Source organism: Pangasianodon hypophthalmus, chromosome 4 (assembly GCF_027358585.1).
Source record: "Pangasianodon hypophthalmus isolate fPanHyp1 chromosome 4, fPanHyp1.pri, whole genome shotgun sequence".
In the NCBI taxonomy this organism is placed as follows: Eukaryota; Metazoa; Chordata; class Actinopteri; order Siluriformes; family Pangasiidae; genus Pangasianodon; species Pangasianodon hypophthalmus.
Genome location: NC_069713.1, coordinates 7,234,917 through 7,248,586, shown reverse-complemented (window position 1 = coordinate 7,248,586; position 13,670 = coordinate 7,234,917). Strand labels below are relative to the sequence as shown.

General features: G+C 39.5%; 1 protein-coding gene across 1 annotated transcript; it reads right to left on the bottom strand.

Moving 5' to 3' along the window:
* Nucleotides 1-507: 507 nt before the first annotated feature.
* sharpin (SHANK-associated RH domain interacting protein) lies at nucleotides 508-11,860 on the bottom strand. Its single transcript, XM_026947458.3, has 8 exons — nucleotides 11,442-11,860; nucleotides 10,134-10,308; nucleotides 8,335-8,424; nucleotides 7,962-8,103; nucleotides 7,139-7,229; nucleotides 6,704-6,995; nucleotides 3,643-3,740; nucleotides 508-2,842 (listed from the first exon to the last, which is right to left on the bottom strand). The coding sequence occupies exons 1-8, from the start codon at nucleotides 11,700-11,702 to the stop codon at nucleotides 2,714-2,716; spliced, it is 1,278 nt and encodes a 425-aa protein (XP_026803259.3). The 5' UTR covers nucleotides 11,703-11,860; the 3' UTR covers nucleotides 508-2,713.
* Nucleotides 11,861-13,670: the final 1,810 nt, after the last annotated feature.

Below are 13,670 nucleotides of genomic sequence, written 5' to 3'. Positions count from 1 at the left end.
TTTATTTTATAGTTAAAACCAAACAAGATAAGGAACAAAAAATATCTAGGGCTATATTTGCAGGCGTGTCTAACTTATGACATGCACTGATGTGCTAGTTACAGCTCTATAAAAATGTTAACATGGCTAACAGTAAATGACAGCTAGCAGGAAATTAGCTTTCCATCATCTCATTCTTAGTTAGCAATAAACATGCAAAATACTGACACATCAAATAATTTCATGGTCGCCGTATGATAAGGTTCTGTCTTAGTTAAGACTGATGATTCAAAATGGTTCGTAATGCTTAGAAAAAGAGCATGAAGCATGCTAAAGAATGAAATTTGGGTGATTTATATGCTGTATTTATAGCTATATTATATATAATATATAATATATGTGTGTGTGTATATATATATATATATATATATATATATATATATATATATATATATATATATATATATATATATATATATAATAATATATACACACACACACACAGTATATAAAAGAAAACCACGTTAGTTTTTGTCTCATAATTTTATTGTCCATAAAATGAACACCAAATATAATTTACTTAATTATAATAATAAATGCAATCATTTACAATCATGAGCTTGTGGCACAAGTAAAATGCTGATGCTGTATCTTCTTAGACAGGTTTTGGTTTTGTGAGAATCATATCTTCAGCAGGTTTTAAATTTTTTTTTTATGCTATTTAAGGCTGGTGAAGAGCATTTTACTGAGATGCTACATCAGACTCCTTATCTTTACTATAATCATTTTAACAAGAGAGGCCAGACTGAGGTCCAGTAACTATCTGCAATAATAGTTTTATGGAAGAGAAAACAGTACAAAACAGTACAAAACAAACAAAAAAAAAAACAAGCACAATCCAAGTCAGTAATTAAGAGTTTCGTAGGATTTCTGTCTCACCAAAATTCACTTAGGGAACTGCAACAATCTTGCAAACACGGTCATTTCTAATTTTGCAAATATGCATTAATGAGCTTTAATGAAATTGTTATACAAGGTGTAGCTTGCATCAACAGTGAATCCAGAGTTTTTTTTTTTTTTTAAATCCTACTACAGTCTTAATTAGTGTAAAACATTAAATAAAACTGAAACTGAATTCATTCACACACACAAAAAAAAAAAAATAAAAAAAAAATAAATCACTTGAATAAGTATTCGACTCCAGTCTGTGGTGAGGACGAGGTGTTTGCAGAAATTATGCCTGATATATTTACAAGTGAAAAGATGACTTTTTTTTTTTTCCCTGTGCCTCTTATTTAAAGTGTCCCTGAACAGGTGATATTACAATGTACAGAATTACAAATGATTCAAAACTACTAAAAAAAAAATGGTCTAGAACCATCTCTACACATGCAAGGATCTATGCATGAATACGCAAATTAGGTACGCCCCTTCCCCCATGTCAGTACTACTAATCTTCAGATTTTTGTGAACATGCTGCAGTTCAGGTTTAATATTGTCCATGAAAACTATCACAAAGAGTAGTATTTTCTAATTGAATTTATTCTTGTTCCTCTACCATCAGCTAAGTGGGATTTCAGTATCTGAGTCTCGATTTGTCCGAGTATCATATTCTCCTCAATTACGTTAGAATAATCATTTGGATATCGGATGTGAAATCTTCAATCTATCAATCTAATTGGGCTTATTTTGTGACAGAGCTATTGAATTCTCAATTCTGATAGGTCAGAAGGTATGTCTGACAGTTCTAATAAATTGCTGCTTCTATAGTAACAACTTGCACATGGACTTGAATAATAGACGTTCAGTCCATTAACTCATAATGAACAGATTAAAAACGTGTTACTTGACAAAGACGTATAAACTGCTGATAGAAAGAAGTTTTCCAGAAGGAGACTTCTAACATTTATGGAAGGAGCTATGTTACAGTCAGTAAGGAGTTTACACTTTGAGGTTTCTCGGTAACATGACAAGCTGCGTTTTAGTAACTTCAAGAAAGATGGAAAGAGAGGCTGCTGAGGGAACAAGTGTTAATAGCTGCTGTAACGTAAGTGATAACAGGAACTTGTTTTGCAGACGTTCCACAATGTTAACTGTAACTCTAAATGGACAAATCTATGATGTTTCGCTCTTTAAACATTGCTGGCAAATTGCTGTAATATAAGAGGAATAGAACACTTCGGGATGTGGTGATACTGGAAAACAATCCTTCATGGTGGAAACAGTAACGCCGCTTCATCACGCCACCCTGTCATTGATTATTTTCTTGCGTTATGTGTTTTATTGCTTACTAAAAGAAAAAGAAAAAAATCACGTGTTTGAATTCAGGGGTACTTTAAAGAAAAGCTAAAACTGCTGGTTATTTGTAGAGACACTGCACTTTAAGGACCATAAAGGAGCTGATGTTTGATGATCTACACTGTGAATGTTCATCCTCTTCATCATCCTCCTCCTCATCATCATTCGCTCGTCATCAGCTGCTCTCGGCTCAGCTGCGACTGAAACGTCTTTGAGCAATAGTGGCTTGAATAAAAGAACATGGCATATGGCACGCACTAGAGATTCGTAGATAGGTCAGGGAGTTCCTAGAGTTCAGGGACGCTTTTTCTCACCTCGGTTCACTCAGCACATGGAATCCTGTGCCAGATGAATGTGTGTGCATGGATATGTCTTGTCCATGTCTATACTGGCCTCCTTGTGGCTGAAAAAGTTCACAGTGTGGATTGGAGAACTCTTATAGGAGAAGAGCCGCCTCCTCAGATGCGCTGAGCTCCGGCCGAGTGGGTCTTTCTGTACTGCAGATTTCACAGCCGGGCCTCGTCGACTTATTTATGAAAGTACATGAAGGACACGACCAACCCAGCTAGAGCGGAGGAGAACAAAAAATATTGATTAGCATCTGCTCAAACTAGCGGATGTACTGGCATGCTTTCGCACATTAGTGTGTTTGCAGAGTCCAAATTAGAATGAATCTGATACTGTCGGTTCATTTGCTATTGTGATAATACCATTCTGTTTTTCTTGTGACGGCTGGTGGTTTAAAAAAAAAATCTTCCTTAAAACTTTTTTAATCACAAATAAGATAATGTGGATGTCCAAAATGAAACCTTATTCTGATTTTTCTTTTACCTTTAAAAGACAGTGGAAGGCTTCTCTAGTCCCTATAGTCCCTGCAAATAATTAAAAATGCTTTGTGTATCACATATACTGTTTATTTTCTCTTTTTGTTAGTCGTTAGTAGCATTTCTGCAATGCTACATGTTGTGTGACTGAAAGTTACTGTACTTTTGAAAATTTAATGCTTCTTAATTGTTTCTACACATAAATCGTTTTCATTTTATGAAAAATGACTAGTTTTAGTCATGCGTAATTTGGTGAAAAAATGTGATCTTTCTGTCTGATTAGTTACGACACAATGACAAAACTAAGAAGCACTTGAGCAGGTCGTGGCTAGGTTTCAGCCTTTATTTACAACATCACTATCACCTGGGTAGGAGTAAAAAGTCATCTCAATTAACAATTACAGTTTTTACACTATTAATGTTTGTGATATTTTCATTAATAATATGAACCCTGGAATGCAGTATGTTCACAAAACTATAGCTAGTGTGATCAGTGTGTGTGTGTGTGTGTGTGTGTGTGTGTGTGTGTGTGTGTGTGTACCTGTGTGTTTGTTGGTCTCACCCCGGGTCCACCCAGCTGCAATCTCTCCAGGTTGATGTCATTGATGCTGTGCTTCCCAGCTCCGCCCCCACTGCTTCCTGTTCATTCAAAACAGTCACACATTCACATACACTGGGCAACATGCGACCCCACTGAGCCGAGACAGAACTGAACAGAACGAGAGCAGTGTAAAGAGCCTAATCAACCTTACGAAAAAAAAAAACAGTTACTACAGTAGAGTTAGTGACATCATCAGTGGACATAGTAAATGATACTTTTCAGGAATATAACTAGTGACATTAAATACGGAAGCTGGTCAGATGAAGATGAAAAGGAAGAAGGGACGCCAATTTTACTGGAAGCACCTTTAACGGGAATGTATAAATCAACGTGAGCTAGCTAGCCAGCTAGCCAACGTGCTATAAAGTGAGTGTGGCTTCTTCGGGATCTATTTCCACTAGTTGAGCAAAAATAAACATAACATTTGGCTATATTGTGTTTGAAGTATCACTTACTCAATATTAAGTTCTTGTTTATAGAACTGTTGTATAATATAACAATATTATATTATATAACAATATCACACTCACAATCGTGTGGGTATACTGAATATCTGCACGGCTGTGATTACCTATGGCACTTGCCCTGTGGCTTTGTTCCTACGGCCTACTCACAGCAATGCCAATATTCAGTATAACCAGACTCTTGCAAAATAAAAAATATTCCTTAAAAAATATTGCTTAATGATCTAATGTTACCTAAGGCTAACAAACACTGATAAATTTTATTTCAAACTAATGAACTTATTAATGAACACATTATTTGGCAGCCTTAACAGAAAACGAAGGCAATGCATCAGTGCAACTTTTGAGCTGGAAAATCAAATTGAGATGAGAGCACTGGCAGGCTTCCAGGGAGGGCGGGCTAACAGGGCACGTCAGGAGTCTGTACTGGCGTTTGACTTTTTATCACTTTATAACTTGAATTTTTGTGCTACTAGCTCCAGAAAAAACGTTGTTGTAGTCTTTAGAGTCTTGGCTTGTGGATGCTCTCCTTTAAAAATAATATAATTGTTATTCAAATTGAAATGATATTCAAATACGCAAATTCCAACAAGCGAAAGTGACTAAATTACTTCACTTGAGGTAGAGTTTAAAAACCTACACAATTGTCAGTCATTCCAGATTCATATATCATTGGCTGATCATCCTTTTTTATAAGGGAAAAAAGAAGACTGCTCTTTTGAGCGTATTTTTGAGAGATAACTCATAAAATGTAAAAATGCGTGTGTGTGTGTGTGTGTGTGTGTGTGAGAAATATGTGAAGTTTGGCAGGTCTGCAGTATAGTAAATATCACATTCAGTAGTGGTGGAATAAATAAAGCAAGACCACCTCGATCATCACGCATGCTTGTACGGTACAGTGAAGTGCTGTTCTGCGCATATCCTAGCTAATCAGAGTCAGAGCATTGTGGATTGTTTTTCTTGTTTATTAGATTATGTTTATTTTAGTTTTACCCAAATCAGTATGATCATGGTGACTTGCATATCATAGCTCTGCGACTGTCAGCTATGATACAGCAACCCTTGGAGCAGAGAGAGGGTTTAGAGTCTTGCTCAAAGGCGGTGCTGGGATTTGAACTCATGACCTTCTGAATAGCAGCCCAGAACCTGAACCACTGAGCCATCACCGCCCCAAAAACCACACCACTTGTGTGTCTGACAGAACACAAAGAGGTTTCACTTCATCATTTCACTTCATTCCTATGTACCATTTTTTCCACCACACATTTCCCTGCACTGAGAAAAGAACAGAAAACCTATTTACTCCAAACTCACTAATAATAGAAATCTGGGAGCAGGTAAATATTGTCAATAATAATCAATATTATTCTGTCAGTAATAATATTTATGGGAAATATATTTGTGTAGAACGCTTTTTCAGTGAATTCTTCAATGAAATCGATTTGTAAAATGTATAAGTCTGTAAAATTCCTCCTTTTATGCTTTACCAGTATAGTTGTGTGTCTCCAAAAATCCTTCAGAAAAGCATTAATAACCAGAACAACTTTTTACTGTATCACTCCAGAATGGCTTTGGTAAGGCTTTTTCATGTCTCCCATCCTCACACCTTTATGATCATAGTCAGGTTTGTTCATGTGGACTGGCAGGACGCTTTATGTCCCAGTGTGCCCTCATCCATATTTTACCTTCTGGTTCTTCATTTTAGTTCCAGATAGACCTGCCATTGCACCCAATCCCAGTTTATACCCTTTTAAACATCTGTATGCTAAAAGCATACCTAATAATCTGGCCTGATGTTCTACATGTATCTTAAACCTGATTCTCTTCTTTTGCACTTGTAGATTCACTTCTTGCTTCTATGAATGGTCCCACATGGATACTCTAATGATTTGCACATCCCAAAAATCTCAACTCTAAATCCAGTGTCAGTGGATAATATCACTTGGATATTATAGATTTGTATTATAATACTATAATTTGTATTATAGATAAAATTATAGATTTGCTGCTGCAATCATAAAGACTGTCCTGTGCTCATCCCAGGACTCTTATTCACAACCTGTGAACACACTCCGTACTGTTTGTCTTTACTCTTCTACACCTGTATACTGTAATAATTTAATAACTCACTATCTGGTGTCACCCAGAAGAGTGTGGGTTTCCTTTGCAGTCAAGGTTTCTTCCGCATGATGTCTCAGGAAGTTTTTCCTCACCACTCTCTCCTTTGGTTTCTTCATTAGAAATCCAAGTATAAATCTATGTATAGATTTCTGTAAAGCTGCTTTGTGACAATGTCTGTTAAAAGCGCTATACAAATAATTGAATAGTATTAAATTTACGTAAAAAAGCTGTGCATTTAAATTGTTTACCGATTGAAAAAATCAACAAATGCCCCTAGACATCCATTATAAGTGAGTTTGAAGTAAATTCTTGCCCATGGTACTGACACTGTTGGATGCAGCAGATAGAGATTATGTTTAAAAACACTGGACTATTGCTTTAAGCTGGCTGTGGTGTGATGGAGAGTAAAGCTACACCTGGGTTGGAGTGATGGAGTCGGGGTGGCAGCGTGCTGTATCCTCTCCAGTCGTGACTAGCTGGTGCCGGGGTTGGTGCCGGTTTGGGCGCGGGTGCGAGGAGGGCGCTCTCCTGGTCCTGCTGGCACTGCAGTCGGCTGAGGCGGGCGTGGCGAGCTGAGAGGAGGTAGAGAAACGCTGTGTCTCCATCTCGACACACGCCGTACGACACCAGTGTGCGCTGCTCAGAGCACAAACACTGACCTATGACCCAGCGCTGCACTCGCGGGTGGAAACCGTATTCCGCAAACATCTGGGACAGAGACAGAGGTTAGGAAACGTATGTGAGAGGAGTGATTAAGCATCATAGGACACCAAACTAGCACTCTGTGTGAGCTCAGATACGTCACACAACTCCAGTATACACATCCACTAGCATTTTGCTTTCTCACTTACCTGCTGCTTGAGAGACGCCACAGTCATGTGTGGGATGACTTTTACTGTGACGCAACAGGATGACGTGGCATCTTCAACTGCAACTGCTAAGCTGCAAACACGTGACAGAGTGTTCAATTCATACATATATAGTTTACTGATCCTGAGATATTACAGTAGAAGGAACATAATCCAGTGCACGACACAATATGTATATTAAAGCTTTAAGACATAACATTTAAATAAATAAATAAATAAATAAATAAATAGTGTATATTTTTTTTGTTTCATTCACATTTGACCAAACCGAAGTCTCTCAAGTGGTTTGTAGCGTTCTCAACTCTACAATGTTCTCTACAACTCTACAATGTTCTCTACAACTCTACAATGTTCTCTACAACTCTACAATGTTCTCTACAACGTTCTCTACAACTCTACAACGTTCTCTACAACTCTACAATGTTCTCTACAACTCTACAATGTTCTCTACAACTCTGTACATTACTATTACTAAAACTTTCTCAAATATTTGAAAACATGAACTAATTCCTAATATGAGGTTTAGCGTGATCAAAAACAGAAAAAAATAATGACAAAAGTAAAGATTGTTGGCATCTGGAAAAACAAATTTATAAGGCATGTTAATATTGAATATTGAGATAATAAGTGGCATATAATGTTTCACAGCACAAACACTGTTTTTGTGTCTACGGTGCAATATTCTTGTATACACAAGTGGCTAAGTAAGCACAGGAAAGCAGCAGTGCAACACAACAGGACTCCAGGTTAAACCTGAATGTCCCATTGTGGAAGGTATAACTGCTTGTAAATAAAATAAACTCACCTGATCTCGCCGTCTTCAGAGTCCTTTCGAGCTGGCTGGATGGTGAGCGCCATCTGCTGGTGCGCCAGTGACGTAGCGTGCTGCACTGCCGCCTGAGTGTCTCCGGCCTCGATGGCTCTGGCCAGCTCAGCACACAGCTCCTCTACAGAAGTGACACCATTCATGAAAACAACGAACAACAACAATTCAAATTACACAATTTAAATACAATATTCTACAAAACATGTGTCTTAAATTCCCCAACTTCAGCTAATGAAAAAAAACCCACTCCAATCACTAACAGAACTTCTGAATATGACCCTCTGGTCGGATGTGGTGTGAAGAGCGGTGTATCATGATGCTAACCACAGAGCAGGTTCCTCATCTCACTCACCTTTAGCTGATAATGACAAGGCTGCGCTCTGCTCGATAGGTTTCAGATAGTGTACCGAGTCATCAGTGGGATGAGTGGCGATGCCTGCGACTGAAAAACAGAAAGACTTTTAAATACATCAAGAGACAAGAACTGCAGCTCAGCTTTTACTATACACCGTGTGTGTTCATTGTTTTCCAGCTTTCATCAGGGTCAGATGCCTGCGTGCCTCTGTGCGGGTCTGTATGTTTCTGTCAGCATGTCATGTGTCTGCGCATCTGTGCTTGTTTACATGTGTCTGTCTGTGCATCTGCATGTGTCCACGTGTCTGTCTGCATGTAATTGTGCATCTGTGTGTGTCCATGTGTGTGTCTGTGCACCTGCATGTGTCTGTCTGCATGTGACTGTGCACCTGCACTTGTTTACATGTGTCTGTCTGTGCATCTCCATGCATCTGTCTGCATGTAACTGTGCATCTGTGCTTGTTTACATGTGTCTGTCTGTGCATCTCCATGCATCTGTCTGCATGTAACTGTGCATCTGCACTTGTTTACATGCGTCTGTGCATCTGCATGCATCTGTCTGCATGTGTCTGTGCATCTGCGCTTGTTATATGTGTCTGTCTGTGCATCTTCGTGCGTCCACGTGTCTGTCTGCATGTAATTGTGCATCTGCTTGTGATTGTGTGTGTCTGTGTGCGCACCTAACTGCCTGTGCATGCCTGTCTGGATGTCTCTGTGTTTTGCACATGACTGTGCATCTGTGCTTGTTTACATGCGTCTGTCTGTGCACCTGCGTGTGTCTGTCTGCATGTAACTGTGATTCTGTGCTTGTTTACATGCATCTGTGCATCTGCATGCATCGATCTGCATGTAACTGTGCATCTGCACTTGTTTACATGTGTCTGTCTGTGCATCTGCGTGTGTCCACGTGTCTGTCTGCATGTAATTGTGCATCTGTGTGTGTCTATGTGTCTGTCTCTGAGTTTGCGTGTGTCTGTCTGCATGTAATTGTGCATCTGCATGTGACTGTGTATTTGCACGTGTCCGTGTGTGTCTGTGTGCGCACCTAACTGCCTGTGCATGCCTGTCTGGATGTCTCTGTGTTTTGGACATGACTGTGCATCTGCGCTTGTTTACATGTGTCTGTCTGTGCATCTGCGTGTGTCCACGTGTCTGTCTGCATGTAACTGTGCATCTGTGTGTGTACATGTGTCTGTCTGTGAGTCTGCGTGTGTCTGTCTGCATGTGTGTCTGTGCATCTGCATGTGACTGTGTATTTGCACATGTCAGTGTGTCTGTGTGTGTCTGTGTGCGCACCTAACTGCCTGTGCATGCCTGTCTGGATGTCTCTGTGTTTTGCACATGACTGTGTATCTGTGCTTCATCTGTGTGTGTGTGTATATCTGTTTGCGTGTGCATCTCCTGTCTGTCTTTCTCTCCCTACATCACTTGCAGTAAAGATGGGAAACAGGAACGCACTTTCCATGGTGAATGTATGTAAAATAATTATTTCAAAGTATTTTATTGGTCTGAGTTGCACGTATAAACCGCTTTGTCTGCTTTTTTTTTTAGATTGGAATGACATCCGGTCGAGACAAGACTACACTTATGCCGACGGAATGCCTCACCTCGGCTAGTACAGGAAAGGAAACAGCTCTTAAGGTGGTGTCAGGGGGAAATGAGGGCAAGTCAGTGAGGGTGTTACAAGCACTATTGAAATGGGGCAAAATTAATAAATCAGGAAGAGGAGAAATATTCGGATGTAATAAACTGGACGGGAAACTGCACACTTCTGAAAGCGGAAACGTGAACTCTGACCTCTGTGGGCTTCCCTCAGTGATGATATCATGACAGTGGCCCACTCCTGGGCCTCCTGCTCGCTGCGGAAGGTGAAGGTCAGCGTGTCGTGCGGCGGCTTGATGACACACAGCTCGTGGCAGCGAGGCGACTTGATCTCGTACCTCACTGCACGCAGCTCAAACTCTGCCAGAGACTGAGGGAAAGAACAGACAGCAGGTTACAGGCTGTGTGTAAAATATCATGTTCATATGGTTCATAAATCCTGGGGAACTGTCCTTCACATGTGGATTCCTGAGACCATCTGACATTTTTTTTTAGTGCTGATGAAATACTGTAGTAGCCAAAATTTATAGCTAGCAGCTAATTAGTCAAACAAAAATTAAATAATACAGTAATCAGTGTGAAAATAGTTGTTTATAGAAGTTATGTTATGTGCACAGCTTCGTTGGGAGATTAGCAAAACAGGCTAACTGTACTAGCTATGTACACTCACCAGAGGCATGGACGAGCTCTGCTACTTCCTTCCAGGCTTTATTTATTTATTTAGTTCATAATGTCTCATAGATTTGATGAGAGTTTGCACTATTTGCAGGTAGGAATTAAGTTGTGAGTGAGGACCTGAATAAATGTCGGACCAAAATGATTGGCCCGAGAAGTCGTTGAAGCTGATTGTTTGGATTGTCGCTTTACTGCGTCACGACTAATTTTCACAGATCTCAAATCTAATTTCATTAGTCACACTGTCGCATCATCACTTGCTGCTGTCATCAAGCTTGTGTATAAACTGTGTGCACAGTGTAAACTTCCCTATAAGGAAAAGGGGCGGGGCTGGGAAGCTCTGTTCCAGCATATTTTCGGGCCAGAAAAATATAAACAGAAGCCTGAATCAGAGAAATTAGCAAGATTCACTGGATGGCAAAAATTTGTAAATGATATTCGTTAACCATATCTTTGGACTTATACAACAGTTACAGGTCGAGACACTTTTCTGAAGATTACAGACCGCACCTTTAATTTGCTGTAAAGAGAAGATAGATAGAAGACAATATTTGTAAATAAAGCGATTTATAATAAGCGACTTCGCATGTTGGTTCTAAAAGTTATGCAAATCATACTAATCATAACTAGTGATCTTCACTGCTTTTGGTTTCAGTATTGGCAGTTCTGAAGTCACTGACGTTTTTTTAATAGAGTTTGATCTTTAGGAACTAATATAGCTGATTTTAAAAAGTTAAGGCACAAAATAAATGGTGTTATGTAACGTTTCTTATATATATAAACACTTTTCTGTAAGTTAGTTCTCTCCTTTAAGGCCAGGAGTCTTACCATGATCCTGCCGTTACTGCCGGAGTCTCTGAGGGTGAGGCGGAAGTCTCCGGGCCGGTTCGGGTCCATGCTGAGCTGCAGGCGGAGAGCCGCGTCATCCTCGACGGCACCGGGAGAGCGGAGCGGCCGCAGAGCTCGCAGCGTCGCCCGCGACACCGACACGCGCACCGACATCAGCACCGTGCCGCAGCCCGAGCCCGAGCCCTGCTGGAGCGCCGGAGACGGAAAAACCGGAGCCCAAACCCCCGAACTCAGAGCCATGACGACCTCCGACTGCTTTATATTTAACACCCGGGATGAGAAAGAGAGAAAGAAAGATGAAGTTATGTAGAGAGAAACGCGCACAGCGCTGTCATCATCTTTCCTTTTGACCCAGGAGGGAAATAAATCAAAACAGGAAGTGGGTCCGTCTGATATTTAATTCCTCTGGAAACCCTGGCGGCGGAAATGTGTGTCCGTGTTCCCTCTCACAACCGCTAATAATCCTGTTTTTATAAAAACAAACAAACAAACAAATAAGTAAGTAAGTAAATAAATAATTAAATAAATAAATAAGTTTTGTTGGGAACAAAAATATTAGGTTATTACTAAAAATTGTATGTAAATTCTTATTTTTTTCGTATATGTAATTTATTGAAAAGTTATTGACCTGTCTGTCCATGTACTCTCTCAGAAAAGAAACTGTACTAAACTGTAGCTTTCCTTGTCACAGAGTACACCTTTTGTACACTAAATGACCAAAAGTATTTGGACACCTGACCATCACACCCACGGTCCTTTCCGAAAGTATTGGAACAGCAAGGCCACTTCTATTGTTTTTGCTATACAATTAAGACATTTGGGTTTGAGATCAGAAGATGAATATGACACGATGGATCAGAATTTCAACTTTCATTTCCTCATATTTACATCTAGATGTGTTAAACAACTTACAATATGACACTTTTTGTTTGAACCAACCCATTTTTCAAGTTATCAGAAATACTGGAGCATGTGTCTGACAGGTGTTTCTTGTTGCCCAGGTGTGCCCTACATTGATTGTTTAAACAATTAATAGCACTGAATGTCTACTCTTGGTTTGACCCCTGGGTTTCGCCTGTGAAGACTTTGTTGTTAAAAAGGATAAACCAACATGGAGACCAGAGAGCTGTCTATGGGAGAAAAAGCAAGCCATTTTGAAGGTGTGAGAAGAGGGAAAACTGATCAGAGCCATTGCACAAGCATTGGGCCAATACAACAATTTGGAACAGGTTGGCTAAGGAAAACAACAGCAGTTGATGACAAACATTGTGAGAGCTGTGAAGAAAAAACAGAAGAAAAAAAAAACAAGTCAGTGACATCACCAACAACCTCCACAGGGCAGATAGATAGATAGATAGATAGATAGATAGATAGATACAAACCACTCATCAGCAGTAAGAATCGGAAAGCTGGATTGGAATTTGCAAAGAAATACAGAGATGAGCCACAAAAGTTCAGAAACCAAGATTAACCAAGATTAGTGTCATGGCTTAGGCTTGCATGGCTGCTTCATTGCTCGCTTATCTCTACTGATGATGTAACATGATGATGTAACATGATGGTAGCAGCAGAATGAATTCAGAAGTCTACAGAAACATTCTACCAATTTACAGAGAAATGCATCCAATCTAATTGGGAAGAACTTCATCATACAGCAAGACGATGAACCTAAAACACACTGTCAATACAACAAAAGACTTCATCAGGGAAAAAAGTGGAAGGATTAGACTGGCCAAGTCAATCACTGGACATTAATCCAATTGAGCAGCATTTCACCTCCTGAAGAAGAGACTGAAAGAAGCTGCAGTACAAGTCTGGCATAGCATCACAAAAGAAGAATGCAACAGTTTGGTGATGTCAGTGGGTCGTCAGTTTGATGCAGTTATTGCAAGCAAAAGATATGCAACTAAATATTAAGTGTTATTTACTTTAAGCCTATCTGTTCCAATATTTTTGCTCACCTAAAAAGTATGGTCTGCCATACTCTAATGTTCTAAGTTGTTCTATCATTGTTCTATCGTCTCATATTCATCTTCTGATCTCTGACCCATATATCTTCAGTGTATAGCAAAAAAACAAAATTGACCCTCCCATTCCAATAGTTTGTATAAACTATATATGTGGTTCTTCTCTAAACTGCTGCCACAAAGTTGGAAGCACACAACTGTATAGTATGTCTTTATATGCTGTAGCTTTACAATTTCCCTT

Excerpts from the sequence above, each read along its gene's own strand:
- sharpin (XM_026947458.3), bottom strand. The coding sequence starts at position 11,702 with ATGGCTCTGAGTTCGGGGGTTTGGGCTCCGGTTTTTCCGTCTCCGGCG. Across the intron at positions 10,309-11,441 it reads GCAGTAACGGCAGGATCATG|TCTCTGGCAGAGTTTGAGCT; the intron begins GTAAGACTCCTG and ends TCTTTCCCTCAG. Across the intron at positions 2,843-3,642 it reads TGAGACCAACAAACACACAG|CTGGGTTGGTCGTGTCCTTC; the intron begins GTACACACACAC and ends CCTCCGCTCTAG.